Here is a 24,320-nt window from a genome sequence, read left to right as displayed (position 1 = left end):
TATGAGTGCCGCCGGCCGTTCTTCCGCGATCCGCACGAAGAAGAAAATGCAGCATGAATATTCCATAATTGAACTTCTGTGTCGGTGCGCGCGCAGCCCGCGTCAAATCTACTTCTGCAAGGTCAGCGCCTTGCCCTTGTTGATCTGGCCCCAGCCGATGAGCCTCCAGTGCTTGTCGACCCTCCTGCTGAGCGCGACCTTGTCGCCCACGCGGGTGCAGACGGGGCCAGTGAGCTCGAACTTCGCCATGTCAGGCTTTATGCCGCTCACGCGGCCGCCGACGGACGTTGAACCGATGTTGATCATGAGGAACTCGCCCTTCTTCAGCTTGGACACCTTGGTGCTCCTGTCGCCGTCCGGTGCCTTGATACCGAGGAGGCGCCTGCACGGGAATGTTAACAACGCACAAGTAGCATGCACTCACCTTAGGAGGTAGTACGACATCTCAATCTCGATGAAGCAGTCGGGCAGCTTGCCCACGTGCCCGATGACCTGGCCCACGAGCCGGTCGGCCCTGGTCAGGGTGGGGTCCATGGCGGTACCGACACCGACCAGCCCTCCAGGCACGGCAAATTGGAGGTCGTTCTGCTCAGCGAACAGCGACACGATGCGCGAGATGATCGGCTTGCACTGAATGTTGCCGTTGGAGTCCTTGGAGATGATGCCGGGCCTGCACTCGATCTGGTCGCCGACCTTGAGCACGCCGTGCAAAATGCTGCCGCCAGCAACGCCCCCCTGCAGGTTCTCCACCAGCTCACCGGGCTTGTTCACGTCGAACGAACGGATCACGATCATCTGCGGCGGCAGCACGAAGTCGCGCTTAGGCACCGCCACCTGCGTCACCAGGTACTCGCAGATGACGTCGATGTTGTAGTTCAGCACGGCGCTGATGGGGATGATCGGCGCGTTGTCAGCGGCGGTGCCGGACACGAAGCGCTTGATCTCCTCCTGGCGCTGGATGGCCTGCGACTCCTTGATGAGCTCCACCTTGTTCTGCAAGATGATGATGTTCTTCAGCCTCATGATCTCCACGGCCGCGAGGTGCTCGGAAGTCTGCGGCTGCGGGCACGACTCGTTGCCGGCCACCAGCAGCAGAGCGGCGTCCATCACCGCCGCTCCGTTCAGCATCGTGGCCATCAGAATGTCGTGCCCCGGGCAGTCCACGAACGACACGTGGCGCTTGAGCTCCATCTTGTGGCCGCAGCCCGGACGAGGGCAGGGAGGCTCGTCCTCCTTGCTGCTCCCGTACGACTTGTAGCAGTCGGGGGCGGGGCACTCGGGGTTGGTGCACTTGTAGATCTTCGCGTTGGCGTAACCCAGCTTGATGGTGATGTTACGCTCCTTCTCGTGCTTGAAACGGACGGTATGCACGCCAGACAGCGCGTGCACGACGGTAGACTTGCCGTGCGCGACGTGACCGATGGTTCCGATGTTGATGGTCGCCTGCCTGCTGATCACCTCGGGCGCCAGCGACGTCAGCTTAGTCACGTCGAGGCTGCTGAGGTCCTGCTTGCGCAGGTGGGAAGAGTCCTGTGTGGGCTGCGCCATGGTCGGCAAGGACTGTCTCTGCTGGACTGCGTGGCAAGGGATAGGTGTCGCTGCAGCCGCCAGCAGTGGTGCATTTGCCCTGCGTCCTACACGGTCGTGCCCGGCCGGGCTGCGAGCTGGCGCCTAGACGCGGCCCCCTGAACCCGCTCTGACACTACACTCCGTGCGTAGGCACCGAGTGTGCGCGATGAAGCCCGTGTCCTGGCGCTGATTGCGGTTGTGCGACGAGCGGAGTCGCGCTGCGTTGGCGGAAGTGGTAGTGGAACGCTGACCGTCGCCGTTCTCAGTTCAACCTGAACGCCGTGGTGTGTATGAAATGGCTGTCACTACGCAAGTGGTCCTGATCGCCGCCTTACCACGGGCAGTCCGTGATTCCGTGGTGGGGGCATCGCTCCGTCCGGATGCGGCCGCCAGCCACTGGAAGTTCAGCAAACCAATAGGCAACGGTGAACATTTTAGTGTGCAACGTGAGTTCAATTGTGGGTGGTTACGGCGGCGGCTGGCGCCATGTGCCGACGGGCTTCGGGCCGGTGGCCGTCTGAAGTCGGTCTGTCCAGACGTCGTGTTGCTCGATGGGCGGACGCCACGCGCATAAGGCGCGGTTTACTAATATCTGCAGTGCACATCAGGTGACGGCTGCCGTGTCCGAGAGGTTTGGAGGTCGCCGTTCACGCCAACTCATCTTGCTGGAGGAGCATTGCCGCTTGCGCTTCCGCGGATTGGTACGCTCGGTTCCCGCCACATAGAATTACCACGTTGTCATTTGAGAACCGCAGTGCCGGGTAGACTGCGGATGTATGTTGGTATTTTCCCCTGTGCGCTTTTCTGTCTTTTTCTCGCCGACTTCCCGCATTTCCGCTCCTGATACGTATCCCCGATCGCACTGAGCGTGATCAGCGCAATCTGTCTTAGCCTCGCTGGCGAACTGCTCGATGGGAGGTCGTGTGCAGCGCCATTTCGTTAGTGTGCGCCTGCCCGGCTAGACCAACGCCGAACCAAGCATCCACGCAGCCGAAACGAGGAACGCATTGGAACCAATTTCCGTCGCATTCTCGTTTTCCTCGTCACTTTCGTTGCCAGAAAAAGTTCATATGAGGAGGGAAATGCCGAGGCAGAGCATCACATCGTGGACCGGGTCCCCGATGAGTGTTTCCGGTGTTGGGGCCATTTTGTGCTGAGGGTGGCGTGCTACAAAAAAAACAGCGACGCAGATGCGTTGATATGGTAGGTAACGCGATGCCGTAGACTCTCGTGGCACTCACGTGTGGTGCAGCGTTGCTCCATTTTCCTCGGACGCAGATTCGGCTGGCCACCGCAACCAGCCCGGCGCCGGTGGGCCCGCAACGCGTTCGGGGCACAAAAAATATGCGCTTCTGTACGTGCAAATGGCATGGTACGTTAGATATACACGCCTAAGAGCCGTGTGTCGCTGACTTTGCGTGTGACCTCAGCTTGCCCGGAACGGGGTGCCTAGTACGCACGGTATTTTCGTGGCAAGAATAGTATCAAACGCAATTTCCGCAATCAGACTAGTGGAATCATAAAGAAAAATACGGCGGGTATCGCAATGAGCAAATTCAATAACAATTTTAGATTGAAAAATTAAGCTCTCATTTAAACGATTTATAAACAAATCGTCTTATTCAAATGGGGTTAGGCGTCGGTTTCGGCGCTGCGGTACGCCGTGTGCTGCTCGTTTGCACGGTGGCGTTGCTGGCAAACAATGCCCTGGCCACAGTGGAGGAGGCGCCTGCAGTAGGAAAGGCTGACCCGGGGCGCTATGCCGCTGTGAGTGAAACTCCTGAAAGAGTAAGTCCGTAGGTCTATATCCCTATGAGTATTTGCACTAATGATTGGTATGTGGCTTTGCACGTTCTTGATCCATCCATGTGGAGTTAATGAGACGCAGCAGGTGAGCAACACGCCCTCACCTCCGGAATCCCCTGGAACTCCAGGTGCACCATCACAGGCGTTAAAAGACACGCCTGATGCTTCAAAGGAGGCTGCATACGGAAGCATAGTGAAAACAGCGCCTGAAAAGGCTAGCACAGCTGAAGTAACACCAGAGAAACCAAGTGAAGAGGTGGTACAGCAAGGTGCGACACCCTCAACAGAAGACCCAGTAGAACTAGATTTCGAGAATGCGACACTCGTGCCGAAAGTCTTGCCCGACTCAGGCCGCGAGTATGCGGAAGTCGTGGGAAAAGACAGCTCAAAGACACCAGTTGAAGAGGTGAAGACGCCGACGAAAGAAGCTCCTGCAGACGCCCCGGTGGTAGTAGGCACAGTAATGAAGAAGGCAGCACCACCACCTGCTGCCGGCAAGGTTCCAGTGAAAGAATCTCTCATAGTGCCTTCGCGTGCACAGTTCACAGGGGAAGATACCGGCGCCGCCCAGTCTGGTGGAGATGGCAAAGGCGTGAAAAGGGGTATAGAGGCATTACAGTCGGAGGATCCCAACATGGTACGTTGGCTAGATGCTGGTAATTAACGTAGTTGCAGCCTTCTAAGGTCAGTAAGACGATAACGAGTGCTGCGAAGCCCGACGCGTTTGACAAAGTGAACGTTGGTGCGGACAAAACAGGTAACAACATTTGCGATGCATTATAATGATTTTAGGCACGACAGGCGCAGCTACCGAACCAATAGGTCAACCTGCATGTAAGTGTTTTTGTCACGTATATAAAAACACTTTCAGCTTTCGTCAAGGATGACGCCTCGACCAATGGCACTACCACATCGGAGGATGCCTCATCCGCGTCCAGGCTAACTACTCTGTCCGGGGATGTTATGGTAATGGAACCAATCATGGAATCTGAATTGGAGTGGGAAGACGAATTTGAGGAGGATGATGATGATGATGATGATGAGTCAAGTTGGCGTCCTATAGTATGGACTACACCACCGCCATTTGTCGACATGGCTCAACCGTATGTATTACCAGCCGCAGAACAGAAATCGGCTAACAATGAAAGTGCAAAAGTGTCAACACCACAATCGCCAACCGTCAAAGCTCCTGATGCAACAATTGTTACGGCACCTGATGCCACAACTGTCAAAGCTCCTGATGCAGCAACCGTTAAAGCTCCTGATGCAACAATTGTTACGGCACCTGATGCAACAACCGTTAAAGCTCCTGATGCCACAACCGTTAAAGCTCCTGATGCCACAACCGTTAAAGCTCCTGATGCTACAACCGTTAAAGCTCCGGAATCAACAATTGTTACGGCAGCTGAGCCTAGACGATATGAGGACGCTTCCACACAAACGGATCCTGTGATAGTTTTAGAACCACTGGAGATAACAAATGAGCCTAACAAAAGCATTGGTGCGGAAAGCAGCAGTGTTGCTGGGAGTTCGGCCCCTGCTAAACCACTCCGGGCTCAAATTGGGCAGTACACAACGCGCGAAAGCGATGGCAATAAATCGACTGTTACGTTTGTTAACAGATACGGGAAGCCGATTGGTGCAGCTTATAAGGTGCAAAGCGTTGCCAGTAGTTCATCAGAGGTACCCATGGGGACCATACGTTACCGGCAAAGCCCAGATGACCATACTTATTCCAATATCGGCGGAGCATATATGTAGGTTCCAGCATATGCTTCTTATTTATACACCATTAGGCCCCTTGGAGTTACAGCGGCTCTACAACCAAGGGAATATGGCACGTCCTACGGGGACTACGTACCTATGAGCGCAGGGCCGACACAATTTGATGACCCGGAGAAGCACACCTACGAACCTCTTCATTTCCTTGAAGAAAATGATGAGGAGGTTTTGGAAAATCAGGATGAGACTGCTGCTAATGACGATGATGATGATGAAGATATCTATGAGGCCATCAATCTTAACCGCTCAACAGAGGAGCCAAAAAGTGAGCCGACGACGTCACAAAACCTAAGTGGATCCCAAAAGCGCACCTCTGTGACTGATGCATACGTTGCCAGCGTGGATAAGGCTGCCGCGAGACTGAAAAAGCCGTTTGCGCGCTTTAAGGACTACGCAGCCAAAAAGGTCAACGCAGCTAAGTCATACCTCTTTGGTACCGGCAAGAAGGTTACGCGTGCCGTTGATGTCGTTGTCGACTGCGCCGAAAGCGGGTGTGATCATGCTCGTCGCGCGAAGGATGACATTGCTGGGAGGCTGAGACGGGGGCATCATGCGGAAAGCGATCGTCTTTGAATAGCATTCGTATACATAATCCGTCTAGTCCAGGGAACGCTTGGCTTTAGCCACTCACTCTGGCAGATGGCAGAAGTCATTATCACGGTTAACATTCTTATTGAATAATCTGATACGATCAACTAGTGGCACTATAACTGGGGCGAGGCAATCTCTTCGTCAGTGCGAGATTCACCGCCAACTTTTGATATAAAATGAGAGTAGCAATTGTTTTGCTTAAGTGTTATATGAGCAAAACTGCTGTCACAACTGTATTTTGCGAGTAGCGCAGGTTATGATGCGACGTTAGATGTGGTTTGTATTTTGTGACCTTGGAAGTTTTGCCAAAGGAATGAAGAGGGTGCATTTGCGCTCCAAGGTTTCCCAGATGTTGCTGCACAAACCTTTCTATGAACAATTGCCACCTTGGGTCGCACTTGGGTGGTCTATATACACGCAGTGCATGATTTTTTCTAGGCGGGGAAAATACCCCGGATCACATCGTGATCCTGATCCTTTCCTCCAATGGGCAGAAAAGTTAGCGTTGACAGTTTAACATACTACATTATCCATTTCGATTGTTTCGTGTTAGATAAATGCGTAGTTTACGCGCAGTTTTAACCAGGAAAAACCGTTCTATCAAAGACGTATTTCGATGAAGGGGGTGCTTGCGTTAGCGGGGGCCGTCTCCATCGCCCTTATGCGAGTCGCTGGCGCCGCGTACACGACTGAAATGGCGCTTTGCACTGACATGTGCCCTACTTCCACCTTGGTAGCGGATGATGGTGCGGGCATTTCGCGGGTATGTTGATTCTTGTTCGTTGTGACTATTTCACAGTGCTTCGACGCCTGCAAGCGGCTTATACACCGCGTGAAGTATGGAGACGTGCTAGATAACTTGAAGATTGATGACCACGTCAGTGCACCCAAGGATAGCCCGCTTAAGCGGATTCGCAAAGTATTGGCCAAGAAAAAAACAGGCGGTTCAACATCATCAGCGGGCAGCTCTGGCTCGGAAAGCGATTCATAGGCATAGCATTACCACATTTCAGTGGTATAACAGAATACGACACTAATTACGCTAATAACACCCCTTTAATTAGTGTTCTTTGTTATGCTGATCGGTGACCCAACACCAAAGCTTCTTGTTGTAAATTCAGTTTCTCTGCCTTCTAGTGGTTGACACTATTAGAACACGTGAATCCAGCACTCATGAATCCGGGGTTTACCAACTTTAACCCCATCATCGGTATGCCTCAAATTTTCATCGCTGAGGCGAAGATCCAGACGTGAAAAATTTCGGAACCCAGTGAAACATTTTCGTTTCATTTTCATATATGCGTCAAAGGATCTAATAAATCTTTCGCCTACAACATGATCTCGGCGCGCATCGGTTGAGTTTATTTGATGTGGTGAATCCGCTTTACTCATTATTATGCTTACTCTTTTATTGCCGCCATTTGAAGTTGGCCATGTACATTAGGGAATTGTATTTGTTGTCATAATTTGATGACCATTTTACCATTGCTGGTATGAGAAGTGCCTTGCATTGAGAAAACCATGTATTGCTGGGAGATTCTGGCAGCACTTATTTTAAGCGTATGGTCTCACCACCTCCTGGTAACGTGCTCAATCCACCAAATACATCATGGCGTAACGACACGAGCATTTCGCAATCTACAGGTGGGGATCGCAACTATATAACACATTTCGTGTTAGGGCAACACGCTGGATGTTCCGCCTACTGTAACTGAGGGAGCCCAGCCTCGCAAACTCTTCCTAGGACTCATTCTCGGCGCTGCCAAAGCCATTTTCAACCCCATCGTTAATGCCGTAGGATCTATAATAGGTGGAGGTAGTCCCGCTCCACCACCACCGCCACCTCCCCCTCCCCCACCTCCACAAGAAGAGGATACAAACAAAGACTCCTCCAGACGCTCGCGACGCAGGCGTTCGGGTTCGTACGACGATTCGGATGACTCAGGTTCCGAAAGCGATGACGAGGATTATAGACGAAGCCGCAGGCGGCGCAGGTCCAGACGTTCCCGCAAGTCATCTGATAAGGATGACGACTCTAGCAAAGAAAAGGACGCAACTGACGATAAAACTGGGGATGCCAAACCTGATGAGAGTAAGGATGAAAGCAAAGATTCAAAGCCCGAAGAAAATAAGGATGAAAGCAAAGATTCAAATCCAGATGAGAGTAAGGATGCCAAGCCCGAAGAAAATAAGGATGAAAGCAACGATTCAAAGCCAGAAGAAAATAAGGATGCCAAACCTGATGAGAGTAAGGATGTGAAACTAGATGAGAGTAAGGATGAAAGCAAAGATTCAAAGCCAGAAGAAAATAAGGATGAAAACAAAGATTCGAAACCAGATGAGAGTAAGGATGCCAAACCCGAAGAAAATAAAAATGAAAGCAACGATTCAAAGCCAGATGAGAGTAAGGATGAAAACAAAGATTCAAAGCCCGAAGAAAATAAGGATGAAGGCAAAGATTCAAAGCCTGACGACAGTAAAGACAGCAACAATACAAGCGAATCTTCTGAAGTGAAAGATGGTCAGAAACCCGAATAAAATAACCAAAACGCATCAAAACATGGGAATGAATGTGAATTAGTCCGGGGGCAAAGTTCACTGCTACAAGCATCATCACATGAGTACACATCAATTAATCAGTATGCGATTGTTTCATTATTTCCTATTCACGGTCATGTCCTTCTTTCTGCAGGCATGTGTTGTATACTAAGCGTGGCTCACCTCCTGTAGCTTGATGGAGATCTCATAGACATCGTGGCCCTTAAGCATGTCCTTTACAAACTCGCACTTGACGTTAATTTGCAGCTGTACAAGCTATAGTTGCATTACTTCGTAACCTCACCTGCTCAAGTGCGCCGATTATGACCCCGCATATGATGTTAGAGTAGGCCAGCCCGGACAGATTTTCCGGAAGCTCGACGAACTGGTCCAGGGGGTTCTCTTGAAAGGCAATGTGGTAGTGATTCTTTGCCTCGTCAACGACAATGACGTCGCCAGTGATGCCCAGGAACATCTTAAGTCCAACCTGCAAATGTCACTGCCCGTAACTGGCCGTTTCGCAATACCTTCGCGATGACCTCAACGGTGGTCCTGAAGTCAGTGCACGGCGTGCATCCCAGCTTGGCCAGAACCTCGTCTACCAGTCTGAACCCGATGTTTCTGCCCCTGAAACGCGATGTGTGATGTCGAAGTTCGTTGTTATAGGCGTGTACGCGCGGCCGTCACACCTACATGGATATGAGCTGCGTGTTGACTCCGTCCGTGAACTCGACATCTTTGACCAGCTGGCAGACGATAGAACCGTACGTCAACGACAGCAGCTCGGAGTTCTGCGCAATGTGTAAGCTCAAGTTTAGGGTGTAGATTTTAAGGTTGGAATCCACTTACGATCTTCTCCATCTTCGCAAAGGCGTTAGCGCCCAGCTTGGTCAGCGCCTCCACTTTGTCTCGCTGCATCTTTACTTTTACAAAGACCCAATCTATTCGAAATCGTCGAATATTTTGGTGTGTTTGCCGCCCGCCCCTCGCGGGCGCTCGAGCGCCTTCTCCCGAGCGAAGTAGCTCTTAAGGTTAATGTTGTGCCCCTTCAGTTAAACAAAAGGCTTTTCCATAACATTTTGCTTTATTAGCAATTATTAAGTTCTCGTCCAATCATCTCAGTTGGACGCTGAACTACACTGCGATGCGTTGTGGACATTAGGGCATACCGCATCGCTTCGTCGTAGGCCGAGTACCCGGTGGCATATATCGCACGGAGATGTGCATAGAGGAGTCAATAACGCAGTAGCAGTATCGTGTTATATTTTGAACGCTGTCTATGGAGGAGCCAACCGATTCCGCGGGGGCCTCAGGTGCCCTGGAGGCAGTGTCGCCGCCGGAACCCGCCGCGCCTGCCAGCGCGGATACGGAGGCGCCTCGTCGCAAGTTGGTGGTGGATACTGGCGCGTACAACCGTTCTACCTACCTAGACCGCAGCGGAGACGAATTGTTCGTGACCCGCGGCGTCATGAAGGAAATCGAACGTTTCAAGGACAAGAATCCAGTGGGCACCCATATCCGAACAGTGTTCAAGGTGACTGAGCGCGACCCCGTGGAGGAAGACATCGCAAAGGTGAAGAAATTCGCCGCTCTCACTGGTGACCTGCCGTTCCTGTCGGCGAACGACATCGGCTGCATCGCTCTAACGCTGCGACTGCAGGTGGAGAGCGGGGACACTTCGCGCTTGCGGTCCGAGCCGCTGCCGCTTTCACTCACCAAGACTGGCTCTAAAGCCGAGAAAAATGAAGCGGGGAAGAAGCGTGGTGGCCGCAACAAGCCCAAGAAAGGCGGGTCGGAGTCGGGCGTCGGCTTCGACTGCTGGATCACGCCTGAAAACGTGCACAGCTACAACATCAGCGCCGCGGCGCCGGAATCGCACCAGAAGGTGGCTTGCATGACGACGGATTTTGCGATGCAGAACGTGCTGCTCCACATGGGTTTGAACGTGGTGACGCTGGACGGGTTCGCCGCCAAGAGCGTGCGCAGCTGGGGGCATTTGTGCCGGTAGGTCGCCATCACGGCAAAATAAGGTTTCACAGGGCGTGTTTGGAGGTGTTCCCGAACACTTTGCGGCAGTTTTGCAGCAACTGCGGTAACGCCACGGTCGACCGCGTGCCGCTGGTGGTGGACGGGCAGACGGGACAGGTGACGGTGAAGGACACCCGCAAGTGGATAAACACGCGCGGAACCATCTACACGCAACCCAAACCCGTCACCGGGAAGAGCAAAGTGCGTTTTATAGGTTTAGGGTTCAATGAGCTTGCAGCAAATGTACATCGTCGCCGAGGACCAGCTGATGATGCCACGATATCGCAACCAGCTGCGCATCATGAACCGCAAGAGCGGCAACGACGACGTATCCCACTTCAACGCGGTATGTGATACGCGTGCTTAGCGCATAATACGGCTCAGGACGAATGTACAATCGGGGCTGCTCTGGGTGGCCCTGAGAAGCAGCTGCCGGCGCTGGCGCGGGTCCCCGTCGGTTTGGGGCGCGGCAACCCTAACTCCAACCACTGGATGATGAAGCACAAACGCGCAATGAAGGAGTAGTTCGCACGACTCCGGTGGCTAATCCTAATCGCTCTTAGCGCTGCATCTACACACCACGCCGCAGGCTCCGGCAACGTCACTCGCCATGCGCTCCGCGATGTCGGCGCCGGCGTGGCTGAGCTTGCGGCGTGATATCTTCACCTTAATTGTGCTAGCATGGTTCGTGGCGGACGCTTTGCCGCGGAAGGTCGCCCCTGCTTACATGTTGGAGCTGGGCGCTCTGCCAGGTGTGTGTTCGTTTCGCGTACGCGCCTATGGATTCCATTTGCCTCTGTCCTCCGCTGAAATGGCGGACTCTGTGCGGTGTAGATCGTCTATGTGTCACTGATATCGCGATTTAACCGTTGAGCATGCTGCTTGAGGTTCCAAAGCCGTTCAGACGTGGAGGAGATGTTGCCGGAAGAGGAGCCGCCTAACCTCTGGGACTACTCGGAGCCGCTGGTTAAGAACGCAACCACGCTCGAGAACTACCCGGACCCTTTGGTTAACCCCAAGGAGTGCAACCGTCCGGGCGTCAGGGAGTCTTACATCTGTGACCCCGGTGGGTAGTTGGATTCCTGGATTCCTAACCATTTTCAGATCGTATCTTGAGCGAGGTTGAGGCCGACCGCATAGACGGTGAGTTGTTGACTGTGCAGTCAATTTATGTGCCCTTACATGCGCGTACGTTTGTGCGCATAATTATGGCGTACTCGTACGGCTACTAGAAGTCGTATTCATTCGGGCGTCCAAACTGGGCCAATGCTCGCCCGTTGTTAAGTGGTCGGCCTGAGCTCTCTGTGAAATCTGTGTTTTCCACTATTAGTGAGGTTGGCTAAACTGTGCTCAGAGGTCTTGAGTCTCCAGCGAGACAGCTCCTCGCACCATTGCGAGGGGTTAGGAGAGGTTCCAGTCCGGTGGGTCTAGAACAAGATTTACCGCTCAAATATGCTTAGTTTGGGAGTTGCCATCATCAATTGGTTGCCAGAGGAGGATATGCACACTTTGGCCAAGGAGTTGCTGGAGCGTTGGCGTTTGAGTCACGATAAGTGTGACGACGGCGTGCTGCTCCTGTTTGTAGTGAGCCACAACACCGTTGTGATAAGCTGGGGAAAGGGAGTTGAACCCGCCATTAACGCCAGGGCGGTGTCGTCCATCTCGGCGATATGCCGCGACATGATGGAGAGGGAGAAGGTCTCGATTGCAATCGACCGTTGCACTTCATTCGTGACCAAGCGCTTGACGGGCGTGATTCTACCTTCACAGGAGACGAATCAGATGTAAGTGTTGCGCATTGGAAGTGAAAACGGGTTCAGGCTGGTGTCACTGGTGATTGCCTCTATTGTGGCACTGTGTTACTCCGCGATCATGGTATCATGTAAGTTAAACGCAGTCTACCATATATGCCGATGTAGCCATATCCGATTTGGATGCTGTCGAGGCAAATAGTTGGAACGACTAAGTTGTGGCTCCGACGCACTATCGCATTGTCTTTTGGGTGTGCAGCCGATCTGTCTGCTCGGCGCGGTCCCAGCAGGCATGTCTGCCTGGTGCCAAGTGGCCCGCTGGTGCCCACACTTTGCTCGCGTTGAGCTCTGAACCAATATACGATTTAATGCATTTCGATGTGTATATAATTTTGGCGTTGCGGGTCCTCTGGCTCGGATACTGGGCCTGCCTCCGCTGCTCGCAGCCGGTCGCCGGCTTCGGCGGCAGAATCCGCAGCCTTCTTCCGTATAATCATGCTTATATCCACGCTTCTCATCCTTCTATACAGCGGTGTTGTCGTCAACCGCGTTCTTCCTCTCTGTGCGCCGCCGGGGAGTCAACGGCAGCAGCGCCGCCTAACGACATAACCGTTGTCAACAGCCAGAGCGACCATGGTGTTGACGAGCGGCTTATACACGATGCGTGCGAGCTATATCGGTCAAAGCTAGGGTGAGTTACACGCCGCCACTACGTTAAAACTGTGCCCAGCTTTCCGGACTTCAGCGTTGACGTCCTTATTTTAGATGCGGATGACATGACCGAAGCTAACATGCGCGCCTTCGGCAAGAACTGCCCTACCGATATCATCTCGAACGCAGCGAATTCGCAGCACACCCGGAAGCAATACCACCTCAACCGCTCGCCGCAGCAGGTGGCGGAGTCCCGCCACCTCGGCGAGATATTGCTCTGCCCATGTAGGTGAAGGCTGCTTCTGGCGCCGTGGCGATTGTAATCTAAACCTTCCTTGCAGCGTATGTGCTCGCGCAGATGACAGAGCGCCAGGGGAGCCCCCTGGAAGGCAGCATGCCAACGCGAGGGCAACCTGGTGACTTCAACGATCTAAAGTGGGTTCATCCATTGATGTCGCGATACAAAAGTGTTTGTACAGGCATCGCGGTGTGGCCGTGCGTATGCAGGCGATTTCCGATCTGAACGAGCGGTTGTGCTATCTGCTGGCTCATGGGTTCCTGCACCTGCTAGGGTACGCGCCAACTTCGTCCGCATACACCCTGTCTCCAGGTACGATCACGTGGCCGATTCGGACTACGAGGAGATGCTGGCCGAGGAAGACGCTTTGATAGATGCATTTGTCACGTTCTACCGGTCGCGGAGCGCCGACCAACTCACGCGCTGATTCCCCTATACATAGCGCTGTTAGCCGAGGTATAGATTACAAATTGCCAGCAATTGCGAATAGTAGTGTAATATAAATTGCGAGTGATCCAGTGTGTAGTTTTCCTGCCGGAACGCGCCTATAGTGCCGTCGACAATCCACATACCGGGCGCAGAAAATTTCAATGTCGTGACGCACGGCTACGGGCCCATACAATCAGATCCGTCGCTATAAGGCAGTTCTTCGAGCCTTTTCGAGGAATCGGGAGCGTGGTGAAGCTACGCGCCTTGCAACGAAGTACATCGCACATCGGCAACCACCACCTTAGCAGAGCATTCACGGGTGTTGTGTACCTTTTAGGAGTGTTATGAAGTTCCTCAAATTCCAGTCTTCCGGCCGCTGGCAATGGAATGTCTAGCGCCCTGCGCGGCGAGGTGACCGTGTCGTGATCTTCCAGCGCGTTGTGAAGGTTTGGTGTCGTAGAGATGGAGGGCAACGGGAAGATAACACCTACGAGGCTCCCTCCGGCGGATTCGGAGCGGGATGCCGGGCAGAACGCGCCCTTCAACCAGCCTGGAGGTGCCGCTGCTGCACCAATGCCGATGGGCGACGGTGTATCCTCATCGGAGTCAAATGGCGAGGCTATGCGTCTTCCAGATACCGAGCAAAGCGCAGGTCCAGGCCCTGAAAACAAGCCCTTTCCCATGTGCCTGCCACCCATGGCCGGAGACGCTGGGCCGAAATCGGACGCGCCCGCTGCCGACACTCCTAAAGCGCCGCCGTCGGCGAAAGCAGCAACGGGCGGGCCACCGGGGGACTCCGCCATGCCGGAGCCGTTGCTGCCCGACCAGATGCCACCGGGCATGATGGGAATGCCCGGCATGCCGGGGTTCTTCCCGTTTCCGCCGGTACCGATGCCGGGGATGCCAGGGTTCGAGGGGCAGGGGGATAAGAATTCGACGATTGGCGGCCCAAAGATGCCGCCGTTCGGTGGCTGGATGATGGACGGCATGATGTCGATGGGAATGATGCAGAACACGACCAACTCGATCGATGGGAGCCTCATGCCGGCTATGCCCTACGCGCCCGGAACCAGCGGGATGAAGGCGAGCGATGGGTCGGCGATGCCGATGATGTTTTTCCCGCCCATGATGATGGAGGGGCTCCCTGACTTCGCGAAGGACCCCAGCGGGAAGAGGCTACCGCCGATGAACATGATGATGCCAATGATGCCCATGATGGACGAGAAAACGGCACTTCAGAGCCTGAGCAAGTTGGCGCCGCCGCAGAAGACGTCGCTGCAGAAGAAGGCCTCGGAGCTGGATAGCATGAAGTCCATCCTGACGTCAGTGCAGATCCGCGAGACGTGCCAGCTGAAAGCCTGGCGCAGAAAGCTGCACAAAGGCCGCGCGCAAATGAAGTTGGATGTTGAAGCCGCAATGACTCCCAGCCGGCGCGGATCTGAACTATCCCAAGAGGTGAAGCCCGTCGTCGAGGTCGCCCCGCACGACGCTGAGCCTGCAGAAATTCAGGTGAAGGCCGTACCAACGCGCCAATACGGCAGCATGGATATGTGTTGGCAGCACAATCGTTACCGAAGTGCCGACGCCCTGACGGAGGAGGACATGCGTAGCATGCGGCTTTTCGAGACCGCTGCGCAGGACGGTGAGCTGCTAACCATACGCGATGCGCTCAAGCGACTTGATGGAATGGAATCCAACTGCTACCCCTACATGTTCATGGACGAGTTGAGGTTGCCGGTGAGGAAGGGAAGGGCGAGCTTCCGTGTATGGGATGACGACGATAACGACCTCTCACACGGGGACGACCCAAGCGGCGTCACACTGCCGGGGGTTAGATCCGTCACACCGCATGCGGACTGGATACCGGCGGCTGAGACGCCGAAAAAGTCTGCTAATCGTGTTTCGTCGCCTGAGCAGCAAGAACGACTGCAGCAGCAGGTGGATGAGAGTGCGGCCACTCCCCAAGCGGTTGATCCAGCGGCGGCCGATGTAGCCGGCATGGGCGCTACTGGCGATGGAGCAGTGTCTGAACCAAACGCTGGTAACAACGACTTGGAGCTGGATTTGTCCGACTTTGAACGCGGTTCTAACGCGAGCTTCGATCTCGACTTTGAGGATGCGGAGGTTAGTGCCCCAGTTGAAACACCCGTACCACGTACTGCCGAACCCGGTGTTGGACAGTCACACGCTGACGTGCGTCTCGGCTCTTTTGACGAGTTGGATAATGAGCTGCTGGATGGTATGTCCGAAGCCTCCAAAAGTAGCCTGGGAGCGCTTGGAGATATGGATCTCGACGACGAATTCGAGTTCGATGCGGCTGACGATGGCGTTGCGCCGCCACCTGCACCCCCTACGTACCCGCTCAAAGCGTCAGGCGTGCCCGATACCAGCGCCGCTGTGGATGTCTCTTACACGGACGACTCCGACCTGTTCGCGGAGGTACCCGGAACGTTGAGCCACTACCGTGCGAAAATATGCAAGTTGATGAACCCTGGTGACATAATACACGAATGGAGGGGGTTCAAGAGTAGGCTGAACGGGCCTTTGCTGCTAGCGGATCTGGTGGAATTCGAGCACCTGTGGAAGGTGTTCCAGGATAGGCGCGTGGAGGACCTGTGCCAGGTCCTTGGCCGCAGCGTCAACACGAACGCTGCAGAGCAATATCCGGAGCAGAAGGGCGAGCTTTTATACCGAGTGGGTCAGGCGCACATGAAGCTGCTGCTCTCCTACGACTCCCCCGAGGTACAAACTTTGGTGCATTCGTCCATCTACAACCTGAACGCGCCCAATGTCATATACACGGCAGTGCCGGATGAGGAGGACATAACTCCTAATGATGCGGAATCGGTACATCAGGATGCACCAGAGGAAGTCGCTACCAAGGAGGAAGAGGAGGAGACGCCTGCCGCAGCTGACGAAGAGACATCGAAAGATGATGCGGCATTGCTGAGCAAGGAGAACGAGCTCCGCCGTACATGGCGGCGGCGCCTGCAAACCCTGAACAAAGAGACGAGGCTTGCGCTCGTCAACATGGGTAAGAGCCTGCGCGACATCGAGAACGTGTCGTCGAACGTGGAGCAGAGCCGTGCCTACGATGCGGTCGTGGAGTTCTGCGAGGTTGCGGAGCAATTCCGGCACAGGGACTACCTGAACATGCTGAACCAGTCGTTCGACGACTACTACGAGAAGGCGAACCCGCACGAATCCGGAAAGGACAGCGCGGGCTCAAACCTTCGCGAGCTGCTGCACACGCGTATTGCGAAGAACCTAACTGGAATATTGCCCTTGGGCGGCAAGGTGGCCAAGTACCACAACGTGCGCTTCCACAAACCGGACTTTCGCGCTGGGTTGTTCTCGGAGCATACGCGCGTGCAGCGTGGCAACTACAGCATCGAGTGGTCGTCGTGGCCCGTGCGGCCCTTGCTGCGCAGCAACCTGGCTGCCAGCTACACGGAGGAATCGGGCGGGTCTGACGACGTAAGGAGCCACCCTTCCAACTACTTCCTGCACTCGAATGACCTGCGTCTCAACGACGATTGCAAGATCGCGTTGCTGGAGTACGTCGAGCAGACGCCGCTGCTCCTGCCCAACTGCGGGATGGCCTCGCGTGTCGACAACTACGTGAACTACAAGGAGGACGACGATCATAAGGATGTGGCGTTCCTGGGGCCGCTGGGTACACTGTGCCAGGGTAGTGACGGCATCGAAATGTTCGGAGTGAAGCATATGGTGGCGCCGGGAGACGGGCAGGCTATGCTAGAAAGCACGTTGTACAAGGCGCCCATATTCGTACACCCACGTCCGGCTTCGGAGTGGCACAATAAGCTGAACATCACCACCACCGACTTCTTGCTGACACGTTCGCGGTCGAACAGCGAGGTGGTCATCCACCTGCGGCCCCTGACCTGGCAGAGCGGCGTCGCCGTGTACACGGTTGGTCAGTGTGAGCCCAAAGTGGACATGCATCCGCCGTCCTCGAAGGGCTTTATGGAGGCTACTAATGACCTCTTGAAGGCGTGGGTGCTCAAATCTGTCATGGCGGGTGCTATTTTGGATGTGAAGCACCTCCGGAAGGAGGCACGCAGGAAGTTCGGGTCGCTGCTGACTGAGAAGGAGATCGCTCATATCCTCAAACAGGTTGAGAGCACGCCCATCTTCAGTTTACGCGCCCAGGCGCTCGAGCGGATGATCCACTCCACGATCAAGCCAGAAACGGTTTGTGCTTTGGAAAGCGTTCGTGCCGGCAGAACACGGTTGGCCACCGTGGGCATCCTTCACCTGAAGAACCCGGATAATATCGCCGCGGTGTTGGCAAAGGTGCAGGACGAGGAGCGGCAGTATCAGCAGCGGATGCAGTCAATGGACCGGCGTTTGCGCGATCTCAAGAACAGCTACGCCAAGCGTCTGGAGGCGCACGGCATCACGGGAGAGAAGCAGGAGAATGAATTGGGGCAATTCGAGTTCGGCCTTCACGTTTCGTTGTACGGACACCTGGAGGAGAGGACCTTGGCGCCCAAGATACGCTTCATAAAGGACATGCTGGATTTGACCCCGTGGAACATCTCGCGTGATGTCAAGCAGGTGTTGAATAACCGGGGAGCCTCACAGTTTTCCTTGTACGGTATCGGTGACCCCAGCGGTGGCAGGGGAGAGGGCATCAACCTCCTGAAACGTCAGGCGCACGTTAACGTGGATCCCACATACGCGGGTGAAGATCTGCGCAAACTGTCTATGCTAGAACTTGCCAAGCGGTTGCGCTGCTACGGTGTGGCTGAGGCGGTGATAAAGACGCTGCCACGTTGGGACCAGGTGGCGCTCGTTCGGCAGTACCGCGACGGCTTTGGCGGGCAGGGCTCCGCCGAGGGTGACCACCGCTGGCGTATCCCACCCGAGGAGTACCAGAAGAAGCTCAACGAAATACTGGTGCGCCAGAGGACTGCGCTGGCGTCGGACGAACCCGTAGTGGACGACGGAGAGACCCCGCGCGATAATGAGCCCGAGCCCGCCACCGACGGCATAGCTGATGCTCTGATGGAGGCGTTCGACGAGGTGTCCGACAAGGACGACGACCTCGAGCGCCGTGAGCTTGACATTCTACGCCAACTGCGCGAGGCTCAGAGCGCCGGCCCGCTGAGCGAAGAGGAGCGCATGGCAGAAGTCAACAAGCTGAAGGCTGTACCAGGTATCATGTGGCTGCGGCAAAGCCGCCGAACGCACACCGAACCCTTCGGCAACGAAAGGGCCGTGTTTGTATACGGTGAGGAGAACGTTCGCAAGCTGCTACGCTGGCGTATGCGGTGTGGGTCGACGCGCAAAACCTGCAGCACGCCTGACGCCGCTGCGGCTGCCGCCGCCAGCAAGCGCATATGCAGGGTATGCGGCAACGTCGGGCACATCTCTTCTAACCCCAAGTGCCCCATGTTCAAGGGCGAAAGGGGTAGGAGCGGTGAATACATGGGAGGGCGCGTCGGAGGGTCCGTGGGCGCGCGCAAGCAGTCGCGCTACAGCGACTCTAGTGACGCAGAAATCACCGCCAGCGTGGCTGCGTTGGAATGTGACACCACGGAGTGGCTTAAGCGCAACCAGGAACTGCGGCAGAAGCGGCGCCTGACCTACCAGGCGTCGGTCGACGATTCCGACGACGGCATGGATTCCGTAGACGAGGGTTCGCTGGTCAACGCGAGGAGGAAGCAGATGCGCCCCAACATCGAGGTCGGCAGCGTGCCCGTCACGGCGCTCAGCAGCCAGATGGAACAGGTGATGAAGCTCGTCTCGAAGGCGATCCGCATAGTGGAGAAGGAGCCGCGCTTCAAGCCGTTCACCAGCAGGATCCCGGAGAGCGTCGCGCCCAACTACTACAAGATAATCAAGCATCCGATGTGGCTGACGCTGTTGAAGTCCAAGTGCAAGACGCGCTGCTACGCGGACCTCGTGCAGGTGCTCGACGACCTCGCTCTAATCGAGCTGAACTGCAAGCAGTTCAACTCCGAGACATCCCCCAACGCCTGGCTGCGCAAGATGAGCGAGACCCTCGTCGACGAGCTGCTGCTGCGCATTCAGCAGCTGACGAGCCACGTGGTGTCTCCTAGCGTAATTGAGGAGTGGGCGCGCGAGCATCGGGCGAACCGCATCGTTGCCGCGCCCGCGCCGCAGGCCGACGCCCCGCCTACCGCGACACCTCAGGTGGAAATAATCTAATTAGCTATGAGACACGTGTGTGTAAACCTACCGCTGCAGGCGGGCCTCCTGTGGCTGCTCCTTGCGGCGCTCGGCTCGTGCCAGGAGGCCGCCGCGCCTGAGGTCGGCCAGCCGGTCCCCGAGAAGCCGGTGCCTACCAAGCTCCCGCCGCCGCATTTCGAGGAGCCAATTGCCCATGACGAGCCTTTCGACGAGGTACCACGCAGCTCCGCAGCCGTCTAATCACATGTGCAGCATACCGGGCCCGAGGACTCACTCGACCGTTCGGACTACGAGATGGACGATGACGACGACGACGACGATTTCGCCGACTCCTTCTACGAGGAGTGGCACGAGAAAATGGAGAACTTCCACCCATCCGCGATGCTGTCTATGGACATCGCGCCGAAGGCCATCGAGATCTTCTACGAGAACGTGCGCAACACGGGCACGCTGCTCCGCGGGATGTTCTACACCCTCTCGAAGATGGAGGAGCTCAAGGTGCGGGTGACCATCAAGTCGCCCTCAGGTGTGTTTAGGCGGCGCAGCGCACTCACCGTTCGCAGGGGACGTCATGTACACGAAGGAGGCGCCCGACGGAATATACTCGTTCGAGGCGAAGGTGACCGGCGTCTACGAGTTCGAGTTCCACAACCCGCACTGGCTGACCGCGGTGGGAGTCACAATCTCGGCCGGAAGCGACGAGCACTCGGTGCTGGAGTCCAAGCACATCAAGAACACGCAGTCGCGCCTCGACCAGCTGAAGAACAACGTCGACTCGATTTACGCGCAGTTCAAGTACCTCTGGCTGCACAACCACCGGCAGATGCGCGCCTCCCGCGACACGCAGTTCAGACTGCTGCTCTACTCGCTCGTGCAGTTCATGGTGGTGACCGTCTGCTCCGCGATATGCGTGACATACGTCAAGAAGATAGTGTCGCACAAGCGTCTACTGTGACAGCATTAATTTTACCGAGTCACATGCTAGATAGGTTGCCGGCGGATGCTGCGCTCCACGCGCCACAGGCTCGCCTGCATATGGCGGTAGTACTCGTTGTACCTGGGGCAGATGAGCAGGTGGCGCAGGTTCTTGCGTTTGCGTTGCGATGTCTTCAGCTCGTTGGGCACGAAGCGACCCGGCACCGTGATCGCGCCGCAGTGGCGGCACTTGTCGGGACGCGGAATCGTGCGGAAGGCGTCGGGGCCCGCGCTCGCAAGCAGCCTGGCGGACACGCGGCACAGCTGCTCGAAGCGGGCTACTTCGAAACCCGGCAGGACGTACAACGTCCTCGTGCCGGTGAACATGTCGAGGCTGTAGTAGTGAGAGCTGATGCTCTGCTCGCCCTTCATCACCTTGACGACGTACAGCCGTGACACGATGTCGCACGGGTGGAAGAGCTCCAGCGCGCCCTGGCGGATGAGCACCCTGGGCAGCTCGCTGTCGGGTTTACGGTCGCCACGGCCTGCAACGCTCACCTGACGGTACGTGAAGCCGTGGAACACGGCCTTGGAGTCGCGGCGACTGACGAAGTACGTCGACCACCAGCTGTCCCACTTGACGCACACCTTGAAGGCCTTGACGATGTGCAGCTTGCCCTCCAACGCCACAATGAGCCATCCAGTGTCGCTCCAGATGCCGCCGTCCATGTACGGAGTGCTGCACGACGAGTCGTGGGTGTCGCGCTGCGCCTTGGGCATCAGCGGGCTCGGCGGCTCGATGGAGGCAGGAATAGAGTAAACCTTGTCGTACGACTCGTAGAATACGCCAGTGACGATGGTCGATAGCTGCTCGGAAACGTGATTTATAAGCATGCGAGTACATTCCATCATGTCTGGGGTGTCCGGCTTGATGCGCAGCATGTGCGCCGTGCGCTGCACGTACCTCTGGACGTTCTCCACCACCGGCCTGCTCTCGTGCAGCAGGTAAAATAGGTTATAGCCAAAAACGTGCTTCACCTGGACGATCAGCGCCCTGATCTCGAGCATCGCGTTGATGTTATCCGGGTTGCCAAGGGCCTCGTACACGCGGAGGCAGATGGACAGCGATACCAGCGTCTCGATACATTCCATGTACTTCGAAAGACTCTCCTCGGTTCTGCAGATCTCGTAATAATACACCAGCCACGTGGCGAAAGGCACGTGAGGCTCCACGTCGATAAGTTCCACAAGCTTCCGCCCGATCTCGCCCATGCTCCACCGGGTCGGCTTGGTCCTGTTAACAGCATCCTGCACCCGCCCGTAGGCCGTGGCGGCGTTCACCATTTCGATGAGGTTGTTGCCCTCGGCGAGCGTCCTGAACGTTTTCTCGAGCGCGGCAAGCAGGGAGATGTGGGTCAGCGGCACGGAGGCGATGTCACCACGCAGGATCTCCCTCGACAGCAGCATTTCGCACATGGCGGAAACGTTGCGCGCATGCGTCGCGCTGCCGATAGTATACGTATCCCCGGTGTCGAAGGCGTTGCAGAAGAGGAACATCCACAGGATGGTCGGGAACCCGCCCTCCTTGGTGGCAGGGATGCCCCTGAATTTAAGCCAATGCTTGATGAGCCGCATCAGACTACGCATTATCGGGTACTTCTCGATGTATTCGTGGAACAGCTTGTTGTGCTTGAGTGAGTTGGCTGCGTTTACCGAAACGTCGCAGAGCATCCCGTTCTTCGTTCTAATAATGATAATTGGCACCCGCGCCGAGTCCACCAGCTTGAAGGCGGACCGTCCGATGGTCCAGTTCGAAACCATGCCCGCGCCTTTCAGCACGGCCTGAGACTCGCACAGGTTGTGGAAAATTTGCCTAAGGATGGTCATCGCATTGGATCCGTAACGCGACGAAATTACGTCGATATCGAGGTCGCTGTAAAACGGAACGGAAAGCAAGTTGCAGTAGTCGATGTCGATATCGTTCGCCGTGGATCCCGCGATGTACACATGAGCGTCGTCGCCCAGGCAGTACTTGATGAACCTCTTGAGCACGTTGAAGAGGTACAGTTTGTTTGCCCGGCAGGTTCTAGTGGGTGTGATCCGCTCCACCAGGCTATTTAATACATACTCAGTGGACACCATCGCCGATGCCACCGTCTCTAGTAAATGGCGCATCTCCGTGGCGCTCCACTCTACATTACTTTCGGCGTCGCTGCCAGTTTTAGGCACGCTCGACCAGGACACAAGATGCCCTCCACGCAACTCGTAACCGTTCTGCATTGTCAACGGCAACCGTTGCAGCTCGATACATGGACTTATTGCATTGTCTTCCGTTTCACCCCAATTTTCGGGCGTGAGATGGGACACATGCCTAAAAGGTTTACGGCAAACATTGCGCTGCACGCTGCGATCTTCATTTTCCACAACACTTTTCCCGTCCACCTCTACCTCAGCAAGGTGAGAGTCGACACTCTTCACGGAGCTCGTGTAGCCGTACTCCCCGGCGCCAGTGGGCGAGCCGGACGCGGAACTTGAGTCCCCGTTGCACGGACTCCGAACACGACCTGTGGCCAGCTTAGACACTGTACAATCGGAACAACTGTCGTAGCAAGTCGGCGATATGTCACTTGAAATCGCATCCGACGGCTCCGTTGTTTCCACCCCACCAACAACACGCGGCGAGAGGCCTTTATCCACCTTCCCAAAACCATCGCAGGACCCTTTGTCGCACGTAAACACTGTTTCTGCCGACATAAACGATTTGCCGCCCTTGATGAAACCATTGGGCGCTTCACATGGCGGAGAACAGCCGTGCATGCACTCGGCGCTGAACCGGTGAGTCTCAAGGGAGTCCGTAAATCCATCCCAGCAAGTGTAGTGACAACAGTTCTCAGTGCTCGAAGCCGGCGAGTGGACGTCCAACGTCGGCGTCGTCTGCATCTGAAAAGAGCCGGGCGAAGTGCTCATGCTCGAGCCCATGTACCCAGACTCCTTCTCCTTGTCACGAATGCCAATCTCATCCCCGTGGATGCTGGCTAACGGGCGCATTTCACAGCCTGGCTTAGTCAGATGCACGGTCTTCAGACCCTGCGACGCCATCTCGTGTACGGGTTTGGAGCTGTCGCGCGTCTCCTTGGCACGTGGACTGTAGGCCGACCGTAGCATGGCTAAGGAACTCCCGTGTGGACCGAAAACGGTCTCACATTGCCAGCACCCGGAGACAGGGCCTCCGCCCGCAACCCTCGGACCTCCCCGTAGCAGACCTCATGCAAGAGGCGACATGGATTCCTGCGAACGCCCGATCTATCTCGTATCGGAGAAAGAGACAAAACATACACGGGCTAGTAATGCACGTGCGATCGCTGTAGAAGGCCGACAGAATCAGCGTCAGTTGTCCGCCACGAAGTGCGCGGGTGTGCCGCCCAAACGAGCTTGAGGTATACTCTCGGCACGTCGAGTTCGAGACTCGACAACTGAACGCTTTTCAGGCCAGCGAAAAAAGCTGCGTGGAGTAATGTCTTGTGCAGAGGCGTTCACGATGGAGATCTGCGATCGGTCATGGACGAACACCACGTCACCACACGGGTGAGAAAGGGGCAGATCTAAGGCGAATAGTACAAAACTCTACGCGGTTTTTGTAAAAATATATTAGCCATGCAGTTGGCAACTGCGCAATCTGCAGTTCTACGACGTTTCTGCAATTTTCGAGCAGTGCTGAGGAGCCGCATACGGTGCCTCCTTCAGCGAGACAAGCGCGCATACGGCACCAAGCCGAACCGTAC

General features: G+C 55.7%; 11 protein-coding genes across 11 annotated transcripts; 8 read left to right on the top strand and 3 right to left on the bottom strand.

The window, feature by feature from the left end:
* Positions 1–108: 108 nt before the first annotated feature.
* On the bottom strand, positions 109–1,548 carry BBBOND_0210950 (translation initiation factor 2 gamma subunit , putative; the record flags this gene model as incomplete). Its single annotated transcript, XM_012912679.1, has 2 exons — positions 109–382; positions 425–1,548. 2 exons carry the CDS (start codon positions 1,546–1,548, stop codon positions 109–111), a joined length of 1,398 nt encoding a protein of 465 aa, XP_012768133.1.
* A 1,647-nt stretch (positions 1,549–3,195) lies between these two features.
* Positions 3,196–5,730, top strand: BBBOND_0210940 (Proteoglycan 4; the record flags this gene model as incomplete). The annotated part of the gene is made up of 5 exons (XM_012912678.1): positions 3,196–3,357; positions 3,458–4,012; positions 4,051–4,132; positions 4,247–5,132; positions 5,172–5,730. 5 exons carry the CDS (start codon positions 3,196–3,198, stop codon positions 5,728–5,730), a joined length of 2,244 nt encoding a protein of 747 aa, XP_012768132.1.
* Positions 5,731–6,364: 634 nt separating this feature from the next.
* On the top strand, positions 6,365–6,739 carry BBBOND_0210930 (hypothetical protein; the record flags this gene model as incomplete). Its single annotated transcript, XM_012912677.1, has 2 exons — positions 6,365–6,511; positions 6,548–6,739. 2 exons carry the CDS (start codon positions 6,365–6,367, stop codon positions 6,737–6,739), a joined length of 339 nt encoding a protein of 112 aa, XP_012768131.1.
* Positions 6,740–7,269: 530 nt separating this feature from the next.
* Positions 7,270–8,286, top strand: BBBOND_0210920 (membrane protein, putative; the record flags this gene model as incomplete). The annotated part of the gene is made up of 2 exons (XM_012912676.1): positions 7,270–7,329; positions 7,429–8,286. The coding sequence occupies 2 exons, from the start codon at positions 7,270–7,272 to the stop codon at positions 8,284–8,286; spliced, it is 918 nt and encodes a 305-aa protein (XP_012768130.1).
* A 94-nt stretch (positions 8,287–8,380) lies between these two features.
* Positions 8,381–9,204, bottom strand: BBBOND_0210910 (Bet3 transport protein, putative; the record flags this gene model as incomplete). Its single annotated transcript, XM_012912675.1, has 6 exons — positions 8,381–8,410; positions 8,470–8,553; positions 8,591–8,773; positions 8,814–8,913; positions 8,980–9,077; positions 9,136–9,204. The coding sequence occupies 6 exons, from the start codon at positions 9,202–9,204 to the stop codon at positions 8,381–8,383; spliced, it is 564 nt and encodes a 187-aa protein (XP_012768129.1).
* Positions 9,205–9,565: 361 nt separating this feature from the next.
* On the top strand, positions 9,566–10,839 carry BBBOND_0210900 (RNA-binding domain NOB1 protein,putative; the record flags this gene model as incomplete). The annotated part of the gene is made up of 4 exons (XM_012912674.1): positions 9,566–10,290; positions 10,326–10,515; positions 10,553–10,660; positions 10,699–10,839. The coding sequence occupies 4 exons, from the start codon at positions 9,566–9,568 to the stop codon at positions 10,837–10,839; spliced, it is 1,164 nt and encodes a 387-aa protein (XP_012768128.1).
* A 97-nt stretch (positions 10,840–10,936) lies between these two features.
* Positions 10,937–12,102, top strand: BBBOND_0210895 (hypothetical protein, conserved; the record flags this gene model as incomplete). Its single annotated transcript, XM_012912673.1, has 5 exons — positions 10,937–11,066; positions 11,219–11,380; positions 11,419–11,457; positions 11,669–11,735; positions 11,775–12,102. The coding sequence occupies 5 exons, from the start codon at positions 10,937–10,939 to the stop codon at positions 12,100–12,102; spliced, it is 726 nt and encodes a 241-aa protein (XP_012768127.1).
* A 331-nt stretch (positions 12,103–12,433) lies between these two features.
* BBBOND_0210890 (Probable rRNA maturation factor) lies at positions 12,434–13,441 on the top strand (the record flags this gene model as incomplete). The annotated part of the gene is made up of 5 exons (XM_012912672.1): positions 12,434–12,756; positions 12,796–13,001; positions 13,058–13,151; positions 13,196–13,288; positions 13,327–13,441. The coding sequence occupies 5 exons, from the start codon at positions 12,434–12,436 to the stop codon at positions 13,439–13,441; spliced, it is 831 nt and encodes a 276-aa protein (XP_012768126.1).
* A 464-nt stretch (positions 13,442–13,905) lies between these two features.
* Positions 13,906–19,641, top strand: BBBOND_0210880 (bromodomain containing protein, putative; the record flags this gene model as incomplete). Its single annotated transcript, XM_012912671.1, has 1 exon — positions 13,906–19,641. The coding sequence occupies one exon, from the start codon at positions 13,906–13,908 to the stop codon at positions 19,639–19,641; it is 5,736 nt and encodes a 1,911-aa protein (XP_012768125.1).
* Positions 19,642–19,647: 6 nt separating this feature from the next.
* BBBOND_0210875 (hypothetical protein, conserved) lies at positions 19,648–20,578 on the top strand (the record flags this gene model as incomplete). The annotated part of the gene is made up of 3 exons (XM_012912670.1): positions 19,648–19,851; positions 19,891–20,149; positions 20,187–20,578. The coding sequence occupies 3 exons, from the start codon at positions 19,648–19,650 to the stop codon at positions 20,576–20,578; spliced, it is 855 nt and encodes a 284-aa protein (XP_012768124.1).
* A 26-nt stretch (positions 20,579–20,604) lies between these two features.
* Positions 20,605–23,703, bottom strand: BBBOND_0210870 (hypothetical protein, conserved; the record flags this gene model as incomplete). The annotated part of the gene is made up of 1 exon (XM_012912669.1): positions 20,605–23,703. One exon carries the CDS (start codon positions 23,701–23,703, stop codon positions 20,605–20,607), a length of 3,099 nt encoding a protein of 1,032 aa, XP_012768123.1.
* Positions 23,704–24,320: the final 617 nt, after the last annotated feature.

This window comes from Babesia bigemina (assembly GCF_000981445.1).
Source record: "Babesia bigemina genome assembly Bbig001, chromosome : II".
Lineage (NCBI taxonomy): Eukaryota > Apicomplexa > Aconoidasida > Piroplasmida > Babesiidae > Babesia > Babesia bigemina.
Note: the sequence above shows the minus strand (reverse complement) of the source record. Positions and strands in the feature narration are given on the sequence as shown.